General features: G+C 32.3%; 2 protein-coding genes across 2 annotated transcripts; both read right to left on the bottom strand.

Moving 5' to 3' along the window:
• Positions 1-6,713: 6,713 nt before the first annotated feature.
• On the bottom strand, positions 6,714-16,461 carry LOC141721738 (phosphatidate phosphatase PAH2-like). The gene is made up of 11 exons (XM_074524802.1): positions 16,373-16,461; positions 13,918-15,864; positions 12,830-13,179; positions 12,652-12,725; positions 11,695-11,779; positions 10,688-10,774; positions 10,479-10,551; positions 8,711-8,754; positions 7,911-8,039; positions 7,487-7,582; positions 6,714-6,984 (listed from the first exon to the last, which is right to left on the bottom strand). Exons 2-11 carry the CDS (start codon positions 15,713-15,715, stop codon positions 6,928-6,930), a joined length of 2,793 nt encoding a protein of 930 aa, XP_074380903.1. The 5' UTR covers positions 15,716-15,864; positions 16,373-16,461; the 3' UTR covers positions 6,714-6,927.
• Positions 16,462-18,658: 2,197 nt separating this feature from the next.
• On the bottom strand, positions 18,659-25,389 carry LOC141721737 (putative protein phosphatase 2C 12). The gene is made up of 10 exons (XM_074524801.1): positions 25,271-25,389; positions 24,690-24,964; positions 23,607-23,778; positions 21,836-21,989; positions 21,657-21,720; positions 21,120-21,227; positions 20,023-20,148; positions 19,684-19,922; positions 19,307-19,509; positions 18,659-19,229 (listed from the first exon to the last, which is right to left on the bottom strand). The coding sequence occupies exons 2-10, from the start codon at positions 24,888-24,890 to the stop codon at positions 19,201-19,203; spliced, it is 1,296 nt and encodes a 431-aa protein (XP_074380902.1). The 5' UTR covers positions 24,891-24,964; positions 25,271-25,389; the 3' UTR covers positions 18,659-19,200.
• Positions 25,390-26,045: the final 656 nt, after the last annotated feature.

Below are 26,045 nucleotides of genomic sequence, written 5' to 3'. Positions count from 1 at the left end.
TGGATATTTTTAATGTTAAAATAATTATTAAAAAATAAAAAAAAAATAGTAAAAAAACATGTCAAATCATGAAAAGACATGGCTAATTGACGTCATGACATGTCCATCTTGACATGACCGTGCCGCAGTAACAAAAAATCGAATTTGAGACTCTTCGGTCAAAACTAAAGAAATTAATTCATCTTAAACCAGTCAAAGAAAAGTCCGGATATTTATATTATATTCTAACAAAAACACTAACCACTACCAGCACATGGTAAATCGTTCATAGTATTATAAGATTAAAAAAGAATACACCACTAGCTCCTTGTTACTCCCTCCGTCTCTTAAAACGTTTCCTATTTGTGTTGGACGCGTTTGTCAATACACACTTTTAATTGTTAATATCTTTAATTTTTTATTAGTATTAAATATAAAAACTTTATTGTATTAAAATACTCAAAAATACGAATCCAACATGATCACACGACTATATTTCCTCTTATCTATAAACGTAAATTAGTAGTTAATCACTTATCTTATCATGAACAGTGTACGAAGTCAAAATATGAAATGTTATAAGGGACGGAGTAAGTTGTATATAAATTAGACAAATAGAGTTATGTTAATCTCATTCAAACTTGCACACTAGCAACAAACTACATTATAAGCTCCATTAGTATCAACAATTAACTTACTATTACAGTGCTAGCATGGCATTCAAATGTGTTCAAACAACTTCCACCAGAGATAGCAGACGAGAGATGACAGTAGAACAGTTCAAACGGTGGTTAAAGAGATTCGATAGCGACAGAGATGGCCGGATAAGCAAATCCGAGCTCCGGGAAGCTGTTCGTGCAAACGGAGGCTGGTTTTCTCGCTGGAAGGGGCGTCAGGGGATTAGAAATGCAGATAACAACAACGATGGATTTGTCGATGAGAGCGAAATGAAAAATCTCGTGGAGTTTGCACAAGCTGAATTCGGTGTTACAATAAGAGCGTAACAATATTCGATGATTCTGTACGTGTTTCGGATGTTTATATAAAGTTGATAATTTATGTTAATAGTAACATAAGAGAATCAGAGTTCCGTTGATAAGAGTTTGAATAATTTGTGTGATCACTGGTAGAGATGTAAACGAGCCAAATTGTTCGTGAGCTACTCGAGTTCGGCTCATAAAAAATTTGACGCCTTAAAACATGATTTGTTAGTGGTTCTTGTAATCAGTTGATATATATAGTATATGTTATGGATCATTGCCTAATTTCAATAGTACAAGCATATAAATGTAATGAATTAGTAATCAAAAAAATTCTAACGTAAAATCAAGAATTTGCTCAGTTAGGTAGAGACTAAAGTAGTATCAACACATTATATGCCTTAAAAGTACTCTTTGCCTAATTAAGATTTTACTCTTTGCCTCATTAAGATTTTTTTATGATTATCTACTTTTTTTCTTTTGGAGGTATCCCCTACATGCATGTACTCTCAAAGTGACAACAATAGGGCTGTAATTCAGTCTGGACGAGCCGAGTTTCGAATCAGACATAATTTGAGTTCAATTTAATTGGATGAATCGAGTCAACTCGTTTAACAAAACAAACCTAAATCTCTACCCGAATTTCAATCGTTTATTTTTACGAGTCGAATTGAGTCCGCTCGTTTAACTAAGCGAACCGATTTTAATATGAGTCGGGTGAGCAGACTCGTTTAATTTTAGAATGATAAAAAAAAATAATCCATCTAGGCTGTTACAACTTGCACTAGAAACTGAAATTTTACAATTAAGTTCCATTAGAATTTCATAAAGTAGGGCTTTATATTTCTTTTCTCGGTCAATGGACGGTACAGAACAAACCTTGTTAAGACCACTTTCTTAGAGTAATAGCTAAACCAATAAACTCAAATTAAGCACATAATATGAGACCACTTTATTCTTCACATTATTATGCCCTTGATTAAAAATATTAAAGCAAGCAACACATTAATTAGCCATGCCCATAATCATGTATAGTTTAATAAGTTTTGTAAAATTTTATACGCCCTTCGTCCAAATTTATCTATTTGATTTTTTATGGTCAAATTAACTTAACTTTGACCGTAAATAAAAACTTATTATTTATTATTTTAAAAAATTGAAAATTATATATCAAAATAGATTAAATGTACTTTCTAGTGATATATTTTTTATAAATATTTTCAATTATATATTATATAAAATTTTCAGTCAAATTTTAATTTGACCGTAAAAAATCAAACATAACAGATAAATTTGGACGGAGTCCACAATAAGAGAACTCCATTACCTCATTATTACTAGACTTAATTATAATTTAATCCTTAAAGTATAACATGATATACATATGAACCCTTCAACAAAAAAAGTATACATTTTGACCCCTTAACTATATGTTGTGTACACTTCAACCCTTTTACTGAATTTCTTTTCCGATATTGCCCTTAAAGGTTGTATATTTCAGCCTCTAAACTATAAATTTTGTACATTTTAACCCTTTAATCAGTTTCCATATACTTTTTTTTATTCTTGCAAAAAAATATTTAAAATTAATTATATCTAGTTTTTTTAATAATATTATTTATCATATTAATTAGTTTATACAATCAAATAAATTTTAATTTATATTGGTTATAATTACATATATTATAAGATATTAATAGTATATTATAATTTTGCAAGTTTTTCTATAAGTGAAATTTATAATTCTAGTAATATTTACTGAAAGTAAACTAGATATAATAATACATAGTTAATTCGTATATTATACATTTATTTATATTATATTATTTAATAAATAAAAATGATAAGAAAATGATTGACGAACAATATTACTCTTGAAATTTATGATTGCCCTTGAGGTTAATGACAGTATTAGAAGAAATTTTGAAAAAAGGGTTAAACTGAACAAATCTTATACTTTAAGAGTTAAAATATATAACATTTTTTTAGGGATTTATGTGTACAATATGTGAAACTTTAAGACTTAAGTTATAACTAAGCCTTATTGCTATATAAACAAGATTGAGTACTCAATGAATTTCATTATCATCTACTCTATCAGTAGAGCTTTTATCGACCGATAAATCGGGATCTTAAGGATTTTGTAATTTGGTCTTAATTTTGATCCAAATTTCAAAATATTTATTTAATTATTTTAAGGTCTTATAATAATAAATATATTATTTTTGTATGATGTAAGATATTATCTTTATATTTTTTTTTATTATTAATTACTTGTTTTATTTTAAAATTGTTAATAAATGAATAATAGTTACGGACAATATTTTGACTATCTTGCAGGAAATCGATTTCATTTATCGTACTAAATTAATAATTTAGTTCTCATCGTATTTTCATTTATGTTGTGTTTCAAATTAAGTTTTATGTGTTGTAATCTTTATTTTAATATTTGAATGTATTCGTAATTTGAATTCAAAAAATGCAATGATATTTATTTAATTGCGTTTAAATATTTTTTAATTTAAATTATTATTTAAATAAATAATAATATCATCTTAATATCGGTTAAATTGCATTTATAAATACCCGAAATCAAAACTTTATGTAATAAATTAAAAGAAATACATTAAAAACTATTATTTTAATCTCGGTCCAAATTTGGACCGAGATTTAGGCCACTGTTAGGTGAATTTGGACCGAAATCGGTCCAAATTTGGATCTTTATGCCACTCTCGGAGTTGGCCTTAGCCTAGAATGGCGTTCAAATGTGTTCCATCAATTCCGAACAGAGACGACAAACGTGAGATGACTATAGAAGAGTTGAAACGATGGATGCAGAGATTTTATTGTGACAGAGATGGTAGAATAAGCAAAGCTGAGCTGCGAGAAGCTGTTCGTGCAAACGGAGGTTGGTTTTGCAGGTGGGAAGCAGAGCTGGGTGTTAAAATCAAAGCATGAAAATCATTGATGGTGTATTTTGGATGTATGTTTGTTGTTTAGATAACAAGTGCTAATCCCTCCGTCCCAAAATATAAGTGTCTGTACTTCGAGATGTATAAAAGTCATAACTCAACGTATTTTTTCTAAAATTTCTTTTAATTGAATTAAAATTTAATATGTTTACTTGTTTTCAGAAAAGAAAATTTGAAAAATAATTTGTTGAACTATCATTTTTATTCATCTTAAAATATGCTTAAAAAGTCAAAAAAACGTGTACTTTGGACGGGACGGGAGGGAGAAAGTACTTTTTTTCCCATCAAGTTTAGTGAATCTGAATTGATCAGTTTAAACTCTTCATCAACCTCATCGTTAATGAAATGATGAGCAGCGTTTTCAAAAGACACATTGATAAGTGATATGTAAGACTTTGGGTTCCAAATTATGATTTGTTCACTTTTTAACCCACAGTTTGAAGAGCAATCGTAATTTGAGAGAGAAAAAAATTACTCCCTCAGCATCTCTTTTACAATTTTCTTTATGGGATGTCTTTATAATTCAAATTTTTTCAAAAATAGTAATTTTTTTATAATTTTTAAAATAATTATATACACTACTTCTCTCTACTATACCCATTTTATACATATAATATTAATCGGTCTCACTACTTTACTCACTTTTTTAACTTTACTCCACTACTTTATCATTTTTTTTTAAACTCCGTGTCCAACCCAGATGTAAACATTTGGGAGGGACGGAGGGAGGATCATTTAAGCATCAAGGTTTTGGTTTCGTCTCTCACTCATCCGAAAATATAATCGTAAGGAGTAAAAACACATAACTACATTAAAAAGATTTATTAATTTTCGGGTCATTGTTTTAAAATGAAATTGTTGAAATTTCAGTAAGTGTTGACCTTCTCAATGATGATTTAAAATAAAGCAAAATGCTAAATATCCCAAATTTTTAACCCAAATTTTTTCCCAAATATGATGTGTTACATAAATGGTTGACAACCTTTCTAATAATAATATGGGACTCCGCGGGTATTTATATGCGTCCACGAATCAAAATCAGCCACATGCCAGCCACATTATTTGGTAAAATTTTTGAGGAAGATGTGTAGGATATCTGACACTAATAGTAAATAAAATTGCCTTTGTCAATGATGTTTGAATACTCCGACCTTTTACTTCCTTCCTTGGGTGATTAAAAAACTTCCCTTAATAAAGACTCAACAACAGATTTTTAGAAGTTCAAATTTTACATGTTTGCATTTGCATTTACATTATGTTTAAATCGGTCAGAAAGTTATTTTTGACTTTTTTATTATTTTTATTGTTAATATAATAATGGAGGGAAGAGAATATAAGGGTGGAAAAAGATGTAACAATACTTTTTTTTTATCATTAAAAGTGAAATAAAGCTCACTAAAATTGACCTAGTTTGAGATATATGTTTTTTCAATTAACCTAAATTTTGATTTAGGACTTCATATAATTATTATCTCGAACTTGTTCTTAGGATGCTGGAGCATAGAACGAAGAGCATATGCTCCCTCCGTCCCGGCCAATTCTTTATATTTGGTTTGGACACGTAGATTAAAAAAATGTATAAAATAGTGAAAAAGAGAAATAAAAGTGGGTGAAGTGGTGGGACCCATTAATTTTTAATATATGAAAGGGAAATAGTGGTATAAAAGTATTGTGAAAAGGGAGAAAAAATGGGAAAAGTGGTGGGACTCATTTACTATTTTTGGTAAATTTTGAATATAAATAATTGGATGAGACATCCCAAAAAGGAAATTGTAAAGAAATGGTTGGGACAGAGGGAGTATCAGTGATGACTCTTTATAAATACTCTCATATTATTATGTTTTTTTTTGAAAAAAAATCAGAATTAATTCAATAATGAAAAGCCATACGGCATCTACAAGAACAATCGAGTCAAATAAACATAAAACAGATCATATCGCTGATTAATTTAGTCTTTATGAAGACACAATCAAGCGATTTGTTGAAATTGATACATACACATGTATCGCCTTCACCAAAACCAGTTTGAGCTATCGATCATAATTGCAATCCCATATAAATCTTTATCACTGAATCAAACCTCTGAAAATCCGGAAAATCTAACGTCCTGGACATCGAATCACACCAAATCACACCAAAAAACACACCAAGCTCTCACAAGGAGAGATTAAACAAAACCCAAATAAATTGGGAACAAATCTCACCCAACAAAGATTTTATCAAACAAAAATACAATCTTGAACGATAAAAATCCTTATCCGGGGAGGAGTATTATTGAAAAACACAAACAAAAGAAAAATAGATTATTTGAGGCTTTCCACCGGTGAAAACCGATGGAAGCCCCGAATGGCGGCTAGAAAAAAAGAAAGGCTGAGAGAGCTTTTTTTAGGGTTTGAGGAGGCAACTTTGAAAATATTCTCCATATTATTATGTTTTTATAATGTGATTTCCTTGTGTATATGTACTATATATATTTATCTCACGGTGTGCTTTCCTTCTTCTATAGTAACATTTTAACTTCAGGTTCACATTAGATTTCTGCAAATTTGAATATGTAAAGAAATTTATGGTATAAAAACTTAATGTAAGAAAATTAAATTTGTCCAACTTACACGTAACACAAATTTTCGAACACAAACACTAATTATTCGTGTCGTTTTGTACCCTGTTCACGTATCGTATACCAGTATTGCCAGGTCCAAGTACATTATCCATGAAGAAAAATGATTCGAAAACTTTAAATTTCATTTCCCAAGTCTTGCAGCTAAAGAAAAACACTCTCTTGACTAACAAAGAATTTTAATATGTTAAACTTTCTAGGAACAATGTCTGGTCTGTACATTAAACATTAGAATTTTTTTACAGCATTATAATTCTACATAGATATTTTAACTATACAGTGTATTTCTCAACTAATTTAATTACAAAATTGTACTACATGACTGGCAGTAAGCATCCTCCTGTTTGAAAAGTCGAAGAAAAATATGCTGACACCTTTACAAATCAATAAGAGGAGGCGGCAATTTCCAAAAGTTCCACGAGTTAAAATCTTCCTGCAACCACGTGGAAGAATTTACTTAATACAGTTGAACCTTGATTAAGTAATAATCGTTAAAGTAATAACCTCGTTAAAATAATATTTTTTTCCGGTCCCAACATAACGTACACAGTGTATTTTTACTCCCGATAAAGTAATAAACTCACTGAAGTAATATTTTTTCTAGGTCCAACCCTATTACTTTAAAGAGATTTAACTGTAGAACATCAGGCAGGCAGGGGCAAACGAATATTACAGACTTGATAGCTAAGATTGGCTCAAGTACTGGCACGGCTAAGTGAGATAATACACTAAGATGTAATATAAGAACCTGGTAAAGTTGATAGCATACTACACAACAAACGTACGTTGAAAGTGAAGGGGGGCTACACTGTGCCAGTATCCTAGATTACAAAACAATATCCGGCTAATTTGTAGTGAAGTTACACATTTTCCCATGAGATTAATTTCCTAAAAATATAACCGATATAAAATCATGAAAGTTTAGAGTCAAATACCTGTTCAGACGAGAGTCTTGGAGGAAACATGCCATTTACAAGATCATGTAGGGAAGTATATGATTTGTTATCACATCGATTCACAACAACCTCACCCTAAGAAATTCAGGATAAACTATAAGTACATAATATGATACTCCCTTTGTCCCATTGAATTCTCTACATAACTTTTTGGCACGCTTTTCAATGTTTAAATATTATATAGTTGTATAATATTTTTTTGATTTTTTTTTTCTGAATAAAAATTTAAACATTAAACTTTTATTCAGAAAAAAAAATTTCAAAAAGATACTATGTAACTATACGATATTTGAACATTGAAATGCGTGCAAAAAGCAAACGTAAAGAAATCAACGGGACGGAGGTAGTAGTAAAGTTGCACAGTAAATTTTTTATCTATATATTTTCTATATAATATTAGTACCTTAGGATTAATTATAAAGATTTTTCCTATTGGAATCCCCACTTTAAGGTAGCTAAACTCGTCAGTATCCCTGTTTCCAAAACCAGCATAAAATGGTTTTCTGTCAGATGGAAAGCACGCCTTTATATCCTGCAAATAAAGAGAACCACACCGGATCAAATCTGTTGAGTAATTTAGTCTTAAAAGTGCCCCAGGCATGCACCACCTTTAATTCCTTTTTTTTTTTAACATCTAAAGAATTTCTCTTGCAAAATGTGATAGGTTTCCAGATTGCATATAATATGTGCGTTACTTGCAAGAAAAAAGAAATCCATCCCATATTAAGATGTCCGTATAGGTAAGTCTCTAGTTGTTTGCGCTAGCAAGCAAATGGTTGAACACCATTGCGTATCTAAGTGTATTATTGCTGCCATAATAAATTTCTCCCAAGCCATTTAGATAAAAATGCTGTCTTATGCATCATACTATTTCATTATATTGGTAGTTGGTACACATTACCCATCTTTCAGTTGCACACTATTTTTCTTCTATATCCTTCATAATTCGTCACACACAGTTGGCGTAACTCAATGACTAATCTGACACCAGAAACTAATCTATATCTTAGCACTCCATGTAACATAGTAGGTCCTCGATCATAACCAGGATCCTGCTCATTGCATATTGTTTGCATCAGAACATTTAAACGCTTTTAAAATCAGCAACAGATTTGCATATATAGGTTGGTGACAAGAGGACAAGAAGACAAGTTACAAGCTTATCAGAGGCAATCATAAATTCTAGGAGTAACATGAAACTACCTCCAAGCAAGCAATTTTAAATTCATGAGGAGCTCTTCTTATAACTGCATAAAAAGCAACAGTTAGAGAATACAGAGATGAGTAATTCTATCTCAATATAATTGGAATAATTGCATGACTGAGGATAAAAGACTACTTTATTCAATGCATATGTGCAATACAAGTAGCTTGTAGCATATATATATATGCTCTTTCCGTTATTAATTGAGTTGTGTTTCTGCTGTCACCAACTATAATTTTCATGCATAAACAAATATATTCACTGAATTCTTCTTGCAAGATTTGTGTACAAAATTACAAATTCACAACCAATAAAATGACAACATAAGACCTCAAATGTATTTATATTGTCAAAATTTCTTTCTATGGTTGAAGTTTTTAATATTGTTCTAGCAACAAAAATTCAAGCTGTACAAGTCTGAAAGTGGCTTTCTTTCACTTCATAACAACAGTTAATCAGAAAGGAAAAGCAATCAAAATTAGGTAAAAGAAATCAACAATTACCATAGCGTATTTGCGTTCAATTAAAGATATATGATGTTCAGTCAGGGGGTCTCTGCAGAACAACCTCTACTAGGTGAGGTTTGAGTACATCACCCCCCCCCCTAAAACCCTAATTATGAGTGGGAAAAACTAGCTATATATGTTTTTGTTTGGTAATTAAAAATAACTCTTGTTCAATTTTGCTAAAACTACTTGCGGTTTATTTCTTTTCCTCTGTTTGTTCATTTAATTAGCAGTGCCTTACATCTCCTTCATACCATGTATGTTAATTCATAAAAGTTTTATTTCACTTTCTTTACAGCTTTAACTTTAACTATTACGTTGTATTAGATTCCTCACCTTTGTCTTACAAGTTACAACTCCACGCCTTTGCCTCATAAAAGGGAATAGGACAGAAGTTTGTGTAGGATTACGTGAGAAGAAAATGACATCGAGAAGAATATGAATATTGCATACAGAAGTAGAGGAATATAATGGGCTAATACATTTTAACAATAAAGGGTCGGAAGAGAGCAACATCTGTGAGTGAGGAGAAATAGTCGTTCAAAAAATACTTGATTATATCCAAGATGTAACTGCAAGCAAAACTATATGCAAATGTACAACACAATTTACTAATAAAGCTGTCACCTACGGAGGTAGTATAATAGAGAGGGAAGAACTGAAATCAGAGCTCATATTTCAGGAACTAGCTATTAGCAATCCAGGATTAGCATTAATAGCATTATAAGTCAGGGGTGATTGAGTCATTATAAACTTAGTAATTATATTTGGAGTCTGGAAATGATAGAGGTCTTTGTAAACTTTCATTATGTTGAATGTTCAGAAATTGGAAATATATTTCCACCACTTCTCTTTCTTGCTCTACTTCTATCTCAACTATTTCTGTAGTTATAACTAACTTCTTCTCTAAGCTTTATTTCTCTGCAATCTTTCTATCTCTCTCTAAACTCTGTCTCTCTACATCTCTCTAATTGTCTACCCTAAATCTCTCTATATTTCTACTTTGCTGTCCATTTATCTGTTCTACTGCAGTTATATATTGAAAACACCAAAAACATACAAATATATAGAAGTCCAAAACTTCAGTTCCTGGCATAATATATTTTTTATATAAATCAAACAGGTCGGTAGAGTTAAACAACAAGAAAACTCGATCTACTTGTAACCATCACAGGTTAATTTGCAAGAAAATAATTTGCAGAATAGCAACTACAAAAAGAGATGCTAGGACTAATGAATTTCAGAACATAATCAGACCCACCTTCTCTAAACAAGGAAGGAAAGAGTCCATCGGGGGAAATAACAACAGGCCCATCTGGTAATCCCTTTCCATTCTGCACAGAACTTGTGTATGAGGAAACCGATACACAAATACATGAATGTAATGAAATCTAGAATAATTACCAATAACCCTTTTTAACATTAAACTCTTCTGTGATGCAAAAGAAATGCAAGAAAGTATTGAAGTACCTGCTTAAGATTAAACAGAAATTGTCTGGTAAGCCCAGCTTGAGAAATCGCTCTTGCACTTAAAAAAAGCAATTGATAACCATTTTCCTGCAAAAGGAAAGAAAGAAAAGGAAGTGTATTTCCTTGTCAAGGTATAAGAATATGTACTCATCTAAAGCTATTCACAATTTCACATCAGCAAAAAAAAGAAAAATAGAAGGAAATATTTACAGAGAATGGCAAACAAAAAACTAACTTTAGTAAGCATATGGTTCCATCACTTGTTACATTCAGGTGAAAAAGCTTTAAACTACATATGCTTCCTATTTATTGACATAGCACATTATCATATTAGAAGTAAAAAAGTGTTCTTAATTAGAATAAAGGTCAGTTAATTGTAAGGACTACTACTTTAAACCTAGAAAATAACCCTTCGTTCATATGATATTATATTATTCATTCTATTTGAAATTTCATTTGGATGTATAGTGAATTGCAATTCTCATCATTCAAGTTAATAAACAAGCACTTCACCTTCATGTGAAATTCACTCATAAAGGCCCAATTCTCACTTGCCTCACAAAAGTGCCTAAAATGTCACTAAATTATTCATTACATTTTCTCCACATGAATCATAGATCATTTATAGTATCTTTATCAGATATATTACTTCTGAATCATATGGAAATTTCGTGCACTAAAAAATATAAGTTAGTGCTATCGTTGTTTCCAAGAAATACAATAAATTCACCTAAATGTTTTTGCACCTGGGTATCACAAACATTCATTAGAATCATCGATTTAAATAACCTCAATAATTACCGTAAACTGAACTAATTAAATTCACTCTTCGGACAATTCTGGTCATATTACATGACTGCACAGAGTTCTAATCCAAATCTTGGTTGCAATAATGTTTTTGTAAAGTAGTAGCAACTGTTCAACTGGGACTAATTGAATATATCAAAATTGCACTCTGTTATTTAGCAAAAAAAACTAGATGTACAATAAAGCAACAGGGAGCAAACCTTAATAGCTGTAAAGAGATGTGCAACCCCTGTCTGTGACCAATCTTTTCCGACTAAAGGCATGAACTGGCCTAGTACATCAGATCTGTAATACAAAAAATATTATTTTGTCATGACCTCAATCGAAAATGTTACTAGTAATGAAGTCTAAGTACTGATACATGGTGGACTTTGTTCTTTTATTAGTATATAAGATAACTAGATCTAGTTGGTGGAAGACAACTGTCATTTAATACTTCCGAAGTGCGAGTGCCATGATGAATTTAATCAGCAGAGATTTTCGAATCTACTCCTAATAATTTACATTGTTAAAGACATGTCATCCTAAACAGTAAATAATTCCACAAACATTCTTGTGCAAAAGAAAATAGTAATTATCTTTTAAGGGCATGTAAGTGGCATTACTATAAATACAAGAATGTTTGTAAGTGGCATTACTACAAATACACTTATATTTAAAAAATAAAAAAAAAAAAAAATTATTTCCTGTTCAACATCATGCATGAACTCCGTCTTCACACTCAATAAACAAGCGATTGTATGAAGTTATAATAATTTGTGAAGCAAACAGGAAGGGAACTTGGAAACGTTGTGGCTATCGATCTCTGTGATATATAAAGACTTCTGAAATACCCAGGCAATAAATCAGAAAAATATTTACCCTAAGACTAACAATACAATATTCGGTATAAAATGCCAAAAAGTATAGGAGAGCGGAATCTAGAGCAGTACATATTCGGTATAAAATGCCGAAAAGTATAGGAGAGCGGAATCTTGAGCAGTAGAATGATGAGGACTGATAAAAAAGATGTGCATAATTATAGAGAGTATAACAAATAAACTTTTTTCAGAGATTATTTAAATTACTTCTAATTTAACTAACAATTAGGTTGCTTGAATATTACAGATAGATTCATATGTTTGATTCAATATCTCTTGCAGATCTCGTAGACTTACTTGGTTATTGTCCCATCCACGTCTGTGATAACAATACGAGCATCCCACCTCCACAAGTATATTCTAGCATCAACCTGTAATACACTCGTTCAAGTAAGCACACAGTTTCAGAACATATAAATCATGACAATGGACAATAAGAAACCAAATTGAGCCATGCAATAGATGAATGAAGTACCTGCTGCTTCCCCAACATGGAAGTTGAAAAGGTGAAGGTTACACTGTTCCTGCCTTCCTTCAGATTTAAAGATGCCAGCTCTTCAGATGTTGGGTAAACTACCCTAATTCTCTTCTTATTTGCCTTGGGTTTAGGAACTTCTTTGCTTGAAAATTCTTTATCAGAATTTTCGTCATCAGGCACTTCTTTCCCTTCATCCATGCCACTAGGGCTTGCCAAAGAAATTTCAGCATCAATGCTTCTTTTGTGATCAAGAGACGATGGTGCATCTTTCATGCTCCTGGATCTTTTAAATAGCCATTGACCCCAGCTTCCACTCGACGAGTGTTCAACAGTTTTAGAAGAATCCCCTGTAAGAATTATATCAGTCTAACCAGTAGATGCAACATTTATATACAATCTGCATAATTGCTTCTACATATATAAATCCATTAAAAACAGGCATTGTATCATAACCCTGACAAGTCTACCTGATACAAGTCTACAACTCTTAGTTTAGTCCAACTTCTTTCCTATGAATGTTTTTAAGATTGAACCATTCTATAGAAACATATAATTATCTAACCTTGTTGAAGAGCATACACTTCGTCTCTTCAAAAAGTTTTCAGACACTGAGGTAGAACCTAATATATTGTGGATTTACTTGCCTCGATGCTTACATGTGTAAAACATTACAGACTCACAGCTATTAATCATGTCAACTCAGTATTAAAATAAATATATAACATAATGTAATCACACCAAACTAATGATGCAATAATGGGGTAGCAGGAGTTGAATTAAAATCCAATAAACGGTATTTCTTTTCAGGTCTATATTATGTATACAATGTCATATTAATATATATTTTAAAAAATCATAATTGCACATATTACTGGCCACAGTTTTAAAAAAATACAATTCAGAACTACAGTTTATGTTTTGTGAAAAACCACATGCAAACCTATCAGACTAAATAGTCCAAACTCCTTATATGAAAACAGTATTATTTCTTTCTATTAAACAAATAAAATAATACAATTTAATGCTTTGAACAGATAACAATTTTAAGCTCTATATGAATGAATAACTTGTAAAAGATTTCCTACCAATTGCAGGGCTGGTGTCTGCAGCTTTCAGTTCCTCCAAAACCAATGCATCCTTAGTTGTAAGCTGTGAATCCGATAAATTCTTTGAGCTTTCCGCATCTGAATTTATGCTAGTTTTTAAATTTTTCCTTACCAATGCCCACTTTGATAATTTGGGATTCAGATCTAAGGAATGGCCCAAAGTATGACAAACATTAACTTCATCCAGTTCAACAAATGGTGACCGCATGTTAGGTAGAGACTCGACCATTCCTCCTAACTCCTGACCTGCAACTTGATTATTTCTAGGTATCTTAATGCGACTTGATATTTCAGTCGCCTCTTCTCTTGACTCTTTACCATCAACTAGAAAGTCTTCTTCCCTAAACTTGACGGGTGACTCAAATTGTGAAAGAGAAGACCCGTTCACTGATACACTGTCTTCCAATATAAGAGATGAATCATTTCCTTTGTCTACCTGATTAGTAGGAATCAACTCCATGCATTTTACATGTCTAACTTCGGAGTTGTCAAGATCACTAAAAAGGAACTGTTCTTCGTCTAAACATACTGATGCGGAGTTATCCATCTCCTCACTTCGAACAAATTCACTACATACTTCTTCAGAATCAAAGAAAGATTTAGCAAGTGGTTGGAGCCTCTTCCCATCACATTCTTTTTGAACACTTGTCTCGCCATTAGTTGAAGATATTGGTTCAATGGTACTAGAATGTGTGCTATGCAAATTGACTTCTTTGGCTGAATCGTCTATTTGATCAACAGTAACAGGCTGAGTAGAGGTTTCTGTTAGAACTCTATTGTTTTGTGAATTTGTTTCATTACTTTCATCATGCATCTTCCCGTTACTAAAAGTGCTATCACCTAGTCTTGCAGGAACATAAAGAGTTTCTATTTCTGAACTAACCTCAGTATTTGCTTTTGGAGCAGGAGGAGTTTTGGCCGGCATAATGACTCCGCCAGATTTCACACATATTGTATCATTGTCTTTTTTATCATAATCATCTAGATCCATATCCGAGGAGTCTATTTCATAATAAACTGTTGATTGGCGTTGAAATGTTTTATATTCCACATTGGTTACACCACCTTCTAACAAACCAGCATCCTTATCTATTAAAGAATTTGTACTTGCTACACCATCTAAAATGTCTGGTGCAGTTAATTCTGAATTACTATCTTTGTCTTTCCTGCCAGAGGCAAGATTGGTCGACCACTTCACCTCCAACAGATCCGCAGCAATCTCAGCACGCTCTAAAGACTCCGCCCTAACAATTTCAGCAGCATTCTTGTCCATCTCAGATGTACTCTCTTCAACTGACTTCCTCCCGAAAAGTCCCAGGAACCCAGCACCACGTGATCCAGACCTAGCAACAACTGTACCATTGCTTACTTCAAGCCGAGTAGCTGCATCAGACGAATCAATACCTTCATTCCAACTTTTACACTTCGGTGGTCTCCTTTCCAGCTCATCCAATTCTTCACATGAAGATGCACATGATAATAATAAATCGCCATCTTCTGCATCTACCTCCCTCAGAAAATAAGCACCACCTGTATGATCCAAAAACATACGAAAATTTGCATCCTCACCATTAACATTAATGTCAACAATCTTCTCCCTTGCCTTCAAAACCCCTTGAAATTTCCCAAATCGCACATACCAAGGTGATGACTTAAAAGTACCATCTTGCTGCTCAACCACAACAATATCAACAGCACCACCAAACGGATGAAATGGTGCAGAAACCGTGTACACCCCTCGTGAAATATAGCTACCTAGCCTCCCCACCGCATACATCCTCCTAAAAACAACCCACACAACTAAACTACTCCACTACTTAAAAATCCGAATCCATCCCCCCACCAAACATCAAGTCCACTTACTAGCTCTACTAACACACATCCATCCTAATATCAACAATACTAAACCAACAGAATTTTCGCAAACTACCCAAATTCCACACACACAAACACACACACAATGACACAAAACCCAGTTAATTGCTTCAGTTCTTCACCAGAATCACAATCAAAAAAGCACCCAAATCACAATATTCTTTAATCAAACCTCACAATTCAAGAACCCAAGAGATCACATTAAAAATCCACCAGAACCAAATCACACACAAACTAACCAAAACCAATCTTTATAACAACCCAAAAACTTCAAATTCTTTATTTCAATAAAAAAGACTTCAAGAACTTCCAAGATTCAATTTTTAACATAAAATATCAAGAAAAACAAAAGCCCATATGCAGAAATCTCACAAAAAACCAAAAAAAAGTCTAAATTTTTATAGAATAGTCAGTGTCAAGAGCATATTCCTTATTAGATTATCGAATGTGCTAGATAAATTAATGATTGACCCATTTCAATAGCTTTAAATATTCAAACACGCAACTTAAATTTATACATACACAATTACATACATATATAAGTGAAGTAAAAACTAACCTGGAAAATAGAAAGCTAGTTTTTGTGGAAAAACAAGAATCGCCAAGTTGATTTGAAGTTGTTGATGATCATTTAAAGTATGATTTTAATTTATATTTAAGGAATTTTCTATGTTGGCCCAATGACACACAATGAATTCTTCTTCTTAATGATGGTTAAATAATAAATGTTAATGCTCTTTGTATTCACATCAATATTATTAATAAAAAATGTCTATTTTTATTGGTGTTAGTGACTAATACGTGTTATTGGGCACATATTAGAAAGATAGGATATTTAATTGGTTTTTAGATTATTTTTCTAAATTACAAGTACGGGGAGCATGGTTACGTATTAGAGAATTCCGAATTCTCGGTTGAGATATCAATTTATAATTGATCCGATAATTTTAGAAATCAGATAATTTATCAGAAATTTATCGAGATTTAATTAAACTGAATAAATATTTTTGAAAATTTTTTTAGTAACTTATCAATAATTTTTTAAAAATCGACCAATTTTTATAAACACGAAAAAGTAAAGTCATAGATGGAGAAAAAGATTTGCATGAGGTGGGGATGTGTGGGTGGGGAGACACATGAGATGCAACACAACAACGTGGATGTTTTGGTACTTGTACCAACTTTTTTACACGTTGATTTTTGTCCAATAAAATTACTATACTGTTTTTTGACAAAAAATAACTAAAATTTTTGGTGTTTATTTTAAAAAATAAAATTTAATTTTTATATACATAAATTTTCAGAAAAGAAAATTTAAATAATTTAAGATACAATTTTTTAACAGTTTTTCATTGGTTGTCAAAATTTCATTGGCTTTTTACTAATAAATATAAATGATGGTGAGCTCATATAAGCATAAAAATTATTCAAATTAAATGAGCCAAATTTAATAAAGACATTAAAGAAAAAAATGTCAAAAATACACATTTTTTACGTTCCGCCCAAAATGTTCACAGAATATGCATTAACATTTTTAAATTTTTTTAATAAGAACCGGGTTGTGGAAGAACTTAAAGTTCGAAAATTAATTTTCGGATTTTTCTTTTTATTCAGTTTTCAGAATAAAACAATTTTTTCATTAACAAACAACGAAAAAATTCTAAATCGTACGAATAAAACATGTTATGTTCCAAAACAAAGTTTGGGAGTAGTAGCTTTCATGGTTTACATTACACATATCCGGTTGTTTATCCAACATTTCCAAACATGATAGAAATTCTGACATCTTAGAGATCATTTTTATTCTACAATCAAAATAATATATTATTTTGTAAAGTATATTTTATGAATATTACTAATTCATTAAATTTGTTGAAAAACATCTAAGTTTAATAAGTATAATATGTATATTCTGCAATTTGAACAAATTTTCCACAAACTAAACATGTTTCGTTGAATAAAACATTTTGTAATGTTCTGCAGCATGCAGTACATGTATAATGTTCAAGATTTTGAATAAAATAATGATCTTTTTACAACATTATTCGCAAAACAATACGTTTTGCAATGTTTTTATACAAGATTTTAATTTCAGAACATTAGTGGTTTCCATGGTCTTCAACGAAAACGTTGTCTCCATAAAATTTGACTCTTCTAAACATTCAGTTTCAAAAACCAATTTACCGGGACTTCAAAAGTCAAAAATCAAACTCTTAGAGCAACTCTAATGGGCACTCTATATATGCTCCTAAGTCAAATTTTAACAAAATTAAGACAAAAATGAACTCCAATATACTCTTAAACCCTCCCTAAAAATTGAATAACTCCAAATCTTTTCTCATTGTTAGGAGCGTATGTTGTCTTCAAGCAGCCCTTTAAGTTGCTTTTATAAGCCTATTTCTAAGTTCAACTTTAACCAAACTTGCATATCAACCCAAGCTGGGTGAGCTAACTTTTGTTAAAACTTCTACCCTGTTCTTGTACTTAACAACTTGCATAACTCATGACAAAAAATGAAGATTCATAAACCGACTGCAGATCAGCCGGAAAATTTTAAGCTTATATTTGCTAGCATTCTGGGTGTTGGACTTTAATTGGAGAATAGTAGCTAGACAATTAACACGGTGTGAAGAACTATCACATTATTTTCGGCTAAGGCTTTCTTTACACTAAAAAAAAAGGAAGAGGAAAACCAATTACCGCAGATATAAAATGAAGCACTATGTCACACCATCAACCATCACCACCACAAAACCAAATTAAAGTTGCAAATAAAAGCAAAAACTCTAACACTGCTTTTTAACCAAAAGTTGTTACTTGATACTACAGAAAAGCCGAGTTCCAGTAAAAGAACAACTATATTTATAAAAATCAATGATTTCTCTATTCTGAAGAATTGTCTTCGTAGTTTGTACATTATAATGTTACATTGAAAAATCTAATGGCAAATTAAGAGCTCTTGTCAAACTTCCTAACAATAGGACACCAAGAATTGAGTTACAGTATTGAATTATGTGGTGAAGGGCCAGTATGCTATCAAACAGATTGAGAGAAGAAAATTTTATGTTTCACTTTCAACTTGTATTTTCGTGTTTACTTTAGTGAGCCTCGTATTCCCAAATTGAGATGGGGATACTTGATATTTCAACAGCGGACAGGATTACTCTAACTACAATATGCAATCCTAATTCTGATCTCCGACTTACAGGTACCAAAGCAAAGGGAAAGATCCTCACTAGTCCCCGTTGTTTCCTTTAATGAACTCAAAATTGAAATTCCTTGCAAGAAACATGGTTGGGATTCATCTTTCTAATACGCCTTACCATTTACGATTTAGATCCAAACAATGGTTAGTTCTTTGTGTAATGCACATGCAGTCAAGTTTGGCTATTCACTTCCACTACTGTATGTAGAATCTGAAAACATGGCAGAGAAATGTGTCACGTTTCACATCGGTAGAATGTAACATAAAGTACATATGATTAGAATATACCTGCAGAAGTTCTTCTCCCTTCCATGGCTTCTTTCTTCTCTTGGCAACTTGAGCAAAGAAAAGGACCATCCCAGGGGCGTAATTTTTTGCTATTTTCAGGTCCTGAGTGTATTGAAACTCCCTCTCCAGGTTTCATCTCCACTTGACAAACAGCACATATGAACAATTTAAACATGTTGCATATCGGGTATTTTGTATCCAGCCTGCAAATCACAGAAACACATCAGAGAACAAAGACCTAGCCAGCAAATTTATGATCCTCAAATGCGGGTAAATTATGAAACAAATATTTGTCATTTCCGATACAAAGCAACCAATCATTAAGAAGCATAAAAAAGAAAAATATTGAAATGATATCAATAATCAAAGTTACAGACCTTTCCGAAAGATATGCAGATCCTTCTTCTACTAATTCCTCAACCACATCTGGTTCACTGTACTCCTTTTCAGAAGCTGAAGCTGGCTCAGAACTCTTCTTTTTAAACATAGACTTGAAAACTCCCATCCCTTGCTTCTTTGGTGGTGCCGGCAATGGAGGACTAGACTTTTCCGGGGGTTGTAAATCTACCACAATGCAGGTTGTGTCATCTCTAAGTCCTTTAAACCCTACAGCTTCCTGCGTATAGGAGAAAATAAATTAAAACAGCATGTCCAACTGATTGAAAAAAAAAGAATAACAAAGTTGCTGACTCGAGAAAGCATTTAAAAGCATATACTTTAACTATTTGTGAAGCTGCGGCATCTGGTGACATTCCACGACAACACTCGAATGCCGTTTCGGCACTTAAAGCATCCCAGACACCATCACTTGATATAACAAGTCTGCCACCACTCGAGGAGAGCTACACAAGAAAACATTTACAATTTTACAGTAAAGAACATTTACAAATTTAATTATAACTATGCACTACTGGACAATACTTGCAAGTTGCATATAAGTAAAACTCTTGAACTCATGCCAGAACCGGTACAATATTAAATAAACTTCATGCCAATAAATTGTGGGTAGGGTTGATGCACTACAAGATTGCAGAGGGGTTTGTAAGGGGTAACTCAGAGTCAAAAAAAAATTCACATAAACATCACGAAAAATTATTCTTCTATAATTAAAATGACAAAGCTTTTTCTTGTATAAGATTGTAGGAAGGTAGACCTAGTTTGATTGATACTAAAAATTAAAGTCTCACAAAAATTATTCCGAGGCAGAAAAATTGAAGCCAGGGGCTTACACGTGTAAATAAAATTGGGATCTCGGCATCCAAAAGATTACTCTTTAAAATTTATAAATGTCAGAACCTTAGCTGCCATTAGGGTTCAATTTGTGCAAATTATTAAAGTCAAAGTTCTAACTTCAAAATATAATTGTTCAGCAGTTGGAGGGTCTCCAAGTGTCACATTCGAACATATAATGACACAAGGTCTAATTATACTTGTATTACACTTTTAGTCAGCGTTCTTACCATAATTTGATATCGAATGTAATGTACTTCTAGTCAAATGGTGAAATTTATTTACTATAAATCTGCCAACTCATTGATCTTCATCAAAGGCAGATAAAAAAGATTTCCTCTTTGGTCTTCCACTCAGTCTTGTATCAGATTAATCCCGCTCTTCAGTTTACCATCAATTTATCATTGTCTAAATAATAGGTAGCAAGTCAAGAGGATAACTGGGAGGTACCAATAATGTACGAAGGAATAAAAAAATTATCTTAAACAGAGGAATTAGTAACAGTACCGACTAGTTTATGCTTGAAGCCATTAGTGTGAGACAATTAAATAGGGTCTATAAAGCAACATGAAGGGTAACAAACCTTCACTTGTTTCACATGAGGAACAGGGACAATGTACTCGCCAACATCCATATCTCCAATAGATCGCGATAGGCACAACCCACCAGGCCAACATCTCAAAGGACCAATCTGCGATAGAAATATTAAATCAACCAATACCGTCATGTGTGTGTGCGTGAAGCGTGTGAATTGTGAAATGACCTATTCATGTTAGACAAAAGAAGTGATTGGGAAATTCAATGATTGCTTTGGATTCACCCCTCACTAAATTGCTAAATGTGCATCTATATTTAATTTGCATGGGCATGACCAATTCAGAATGGTACCCCAAATTAGAGTTGCAACAATGACAACAATGTTACATCTATACAGATAAAATTGGGAAAAAATTTCTTGCTAACGACATGCAGCAACAATGTAAATTATAAAAAAATTCGACATATAGTTCTAATATATGGACACCAAGCACTTTATTTAATGTAAACAGAGTAAATAAAGATAGCCTCAAAATTAATATCAAGACAAAACTACAACAATAATAGTGAAAAACAAATGTACCTGCGTACCGCCGCCAGTATTAAGTCGACCAACCTCGCCACCACTTGCAGTGATACGTTCCCTCCTGGTTAATTTTCATACAAGATAACTAATTACATATAAAACCATTAGACAATAAACTGATCTACCAAGCAAAAGAAGAAGATAAAAACATCCAAACTGAAAGTCTGTCAGCTTACTCTTCTTCATTGGTTTCAAGTCTATGATCTGCTGACAGATAATAGATTTCTCCTTCAGAAGATTCAAGGATGCACCGGGAATCACCAACTGATGCTACAGTTACGACCAGTCCTTCGATTAACACAAAGGTAACAGTTGTTCCTGAAGTTCGCGCTGAAATTCAACAATAGAATAGATAAGTACCCATGTAAACATACTTAAAACATATACACACAAATGGACAGGAAACTACAATAAACCATTACTAAAAAACATAAATTTAAATTTGAATTTAAAATGCAACAAGTAAAACCTGGACAGGCATCTTAAAGTAACACGGAAATTCATAAGAATCCTTGGGTGACAGCTACAAGATTATACTAATATAGATTACCGTAATAACTATATACATTATTAATAAGCAGTGTAATACATTTATATATGTGTGTGTTTGTGTGTAGTGTATATATCTGTGTGTGTGTGTGTGTGGAGTGTGGAGACTTAGGAATACAAACTTCGCTTTTGATTCTGTTAAGTGTAAAGTAGGTAGGTAGGCATTAATCTATTAAATATTTAAATCTGAGCCTAAGTAGCAGAGGCACAATACAGGCACTTAGTATCTCCCTACACAGTAGCCAAAGCATTACAAGATCGAGTTTTTAACTTCAACAAGTGAGCTGGTCGAATGCCTAGGTCAGTCTTGTATAAGTATTTAGAGCTACTATGCTATCCCGACTCACCTGGAAATATTGATGTGTCCAAATGCCAGGCTGGCAATACTTTAAAGATTCTGGAAATTCTCCTCAAATGTAGTTTTAAGTATCCATCCAGCATGTATGGGTGTTAAGTGTCCAGCACATGCAAGTAGCAAGACATGATATATCTAAAAGAAATGCAATTGCTTGCAAGTACTTTTTCATCTTGCATTAATCATTTCTCTTAAAAAATTACCCTTGCATTAATCATTTTCAAGGGATGTTTATTATGTATGCAGGGGGGTAGTTTTGTCTTTTCCCTCTTTCTTTGCTCTGGAAATAATAAAATCGCTCTGGAAATAACATTTCCCTTAAAAATGTGATATGAGAAGTAGATGTCAATAAAAGGATCCTGAAAAAGTACAGATGCAAAAGGGATTCTAAATATAGTCAAATGCATATATCTTATTCCACCTTTAAGTATATTAAGAGACTTGAACTACTGGAAGTTGTCATGGACATCAGGAAAAAAGTTGTAGAATTGATTAACATATCTTCTATAGGGAAATAATTCCCTAAAAATATACATCATACAAGTAATCAACTATCTTTTAGGAGGGTTCTGTTATAAAAGACAGATCATTAAGTTTTCTTATAGCTTAACCAATTTTCAAAAAATTATACGGTTATAGAAGTTACGTGTCTGATCACTACAAGGATATGTGATGCATATAGGAAAAAAAGTAACAATAAACAAGCACTTTTAAGTCAAAACCATTAAACCAGTATTTCATAACAACTTTTAGATGACAGGGTAAGTACTAATTTCGAGGTTCTTTAAGGATTATCACTACATAAGCATTCAAGTCAATTTGTATGCAAATTTTTCGTACAGCTATCCTATCATCATATCAAGAGCATGATTATAAATGCTCTACATAGTATGCACATAATCCTCTATATTCCCTTCAAACTTCAAAGATTTTAAAATCGTGTTCCACAGAAGCCCTGCTTTTCCTACTTTTTTCCATCATCTAAAAGATCTTGTACTGTTAATATATCATATTACTATAGATATGCACATGGATCATGATACCTCTTTCTTGCAAATCCTTATCTGTTTTCACAAACCCTGCAACCAAGGCCCTTGGCAGTGCCGCAATCCATTCATCCCTATTAAGATCTGGTGGAATAGCACCCAAAACATTATTTAGAAGATTTTCCTTGCTGTAAATAGCAGCTGCAGACCCATTGTGGCCATCAAATAGCTGCAAATAATTGCTTTGTAAGAATGGGCATTTGGGGGGGGGGGGTACTAAATAAAGAATATGAACAGTATTATTAATTGCATTAAACAATGATCATGGACTTTCTTTTCCAATTAAATAGGTACATAAGACATTTGAGAAGGCAAAAAATGAGATACAACAAAGAAAATGGGTTGTAAAAAATTAAATTCCATAAAAAAATTAACATTAGCAGATAAGAAGAAAAATTTGTTAAGTTTCGGATGCGGAATGAGTCGACATTGAATACCTTTGAGAGACAAATGGATCACAAATCCAACAGTAAGCTTGTAAATCAACTAGCGCACATTCCACAAATTTATTTTTAACGTTTTCTTACTTCCAAATGACTTCTCAAGTGATTTTTATTCAAGCAATACCATGACAGATACAGAAGTAGCTTCACTTTCAACATTACTTGAGAAAATGTACGGGTGCATAGGGAAAACCTAGACCAAAGTCTATCATATGAAGTCGGACTGTCAAAAAGTAGACAAATAAACTAGGAAGTTGATTCTATCAAATGAAAGGAGAACAAAAATGAAGTGTAATATTCAGATGATTGGGTAAAGCAGGAGAAAGTAAGAAAGCAGAAAATGTACCCATATACTTGCTCCGAAATATCTATCCTATTCCTATACTTGTTCACATAACAACACAAGGTAAATACACTATGACTTAACGGTAAGCCCACCACACTTCATGATTTAACATACAAATTTGGTTTATAGTTTTAAACATTTTTGCAGTACAAATATGATCCAACTCACACAACTTCAAATCAATCCTACAACAAATTTTAATAAGTAGGACTAACAATTAAAGAACTAACAAATTCTCGCAAGCACTATCAAACCACGTCAAAAACGAAAGGAAGCAGGAAACAAACTAACCCCAAAAACATGATACGTGGTAACATCATCACCTAGCACGCGTTGACATTCAGTCTTAACCAATGTAAAGTCTTCGCCCTTCTTACTCTGATTAGCCTGACCGTGCGATATCTCCGGTTTCTCAACCTTCTCACTCGCCAATTCCCGTTTCAACAACACCGAAAGTGGAACAGTTTGATGATGATCACCCCTAGAGGTCATTCTTCGAAATCACACACTATCGACAAATCACTAATGTGTTCCCTCTTATCTATCCATTCCAATCCAATCAAAACCTAATCACGCAACAATTAAACACACATTACACACACAAAAACCTAATTCCTGAAATCATCAAAGTATCATCTAATTCGAAATCACATACATATAACATTCAAAATATGAATTATATAAATCACAATTAACATGAATTAAATTGATTATAGCTAACAATTAACAAATCAAAACAGTCAACAACTCAACAATATATAACTAGGTGTAAATTAACAAAAATCAAGCATAAATATACATGAAATTGCAATATATACACATATTTTGATTATGAAACTGAGAGAGATTAGAGAGAGAGAGAGAGAGATTACATGAAAGTGCGTGAAGATCGAGGCGGTTTCACAGCATAATTTTCAGAGAGAGAGAGAGATTTTGGAGAGAGAGAGGAGAGAGATGGAAATAGAGCTAATTTTCCTTTTTAATATTAAAATGTAAAATAACAAATATTTTAATTTATATTTGGTCAAATTTGTTATTGCTGTTTTGGCTGTCATGTGGTGGATGTGATCTGTACTCTCTGCAAAACGCTGCGTTTTGAGGTTCGGCGCAGCATACTCACGAGTCACGACTCACGTGTAAGCTTATGTTATAGAAATCGGTCGATTTTTCAAAAATCTCCGATAAATCGGTCAAAAATCGGTCAAAAATATTGATCTGATTTAACCGATTCCCGATAAATCGCCGATAAATCATCCGATTTTTTAAAAATCGTCCGATAAATCGTAAATCAGTACCTCAACCGAATAATTCCGATTTCCGAAATCTGTAACACCGAGGTGTAATGGGAGCTCACTTATTCGAGTTTGACACATATTGTGATAAATTTACGAGTATTATCAAATTTCAATAAAAAAATTAAGTATGAAAATTTTCAATTCAAGTTTTGAAAAATATAATTTGATTTAAATTGATCTTAAGATTTTGCCTTGATTCAAGTTCAAACGTGAAAAGTATTCTTTTCAATTTACTCATATTCAAGTTTAAAAATAAGAAAATTTATTTGAATCCGGTTTGAGCTTGTCTCACCTCGACTTTGCTTGATTATTACATCTTTTCATGAATAGATTAGTTTTCTATTATTTAAAA

This window comes from Apium graveolens, chromosome 4, assembly GCF_009905375.1.
Source record: "Apium graveolens cultivar Ventura chromosome 4, ASM990537v1, whole genome shotgun sequence".
In the NCBI taxonomy this organism is placed as follows: domain Eukaryota; kingdom Viridiplantae; phylum Streptophyta; class Magnoliopsida; order Apiales; family Apiaceae; genus Apium; species Apium graveolens.
The sequence above is the reverse complement of the archived record's forward strand: the minus strand, read 5'-3'. Positions and strand labels throughout refer to the sequence as shown.

Excerpts from the sequence above, each read along its gene's own strand:
- LOC141721737 (XM_074524801.1), bottom strand. The coding sequence starts at position 24,890 with ATGACCTCTAGGGGTGATCATCATCAAACTGTTCCACTTTCGGTGTTG. Across the intron at positions 21,990-23,606 it reads TAAGGATTTGCAAGAAAGAG|CGCGAACTTCAGGAACAACT; the intron begins GTATCATGATCC and ends GTTGAATTTCAG. Across the intron at positions 21,228-21,656 it reads ATACTGGCGGCGGTACGCAG|ATTGGTCCTTTGAGATGTTG; the intron begins GTACATTTGTTT and ends TTTCTATCGCAG.
- LOC141721738 (XM_074524802.1), bottom strand. The coding sequence starts at position 15,715 with ATGTATGCGGTGGGGAGGCTAGGTAGCTATATTTCACGAGGGGTGTAC. Across the intron at positions 11,780-12,651 it reads GTGGATGGGACAATAACCAA|ATCTGATGTACTAGGCCAGT; the intron begins GTAAGTCTACGA and ends TTTGTATTACAG. Across the intron at positions 10,775-11,694 it reads ATCTCTTTACAGCTATTAAG|GAAAATGGTTATCAATTGCT; the intron begins GTTTGCTCCCTG and ends TTCCTTTTGCAG.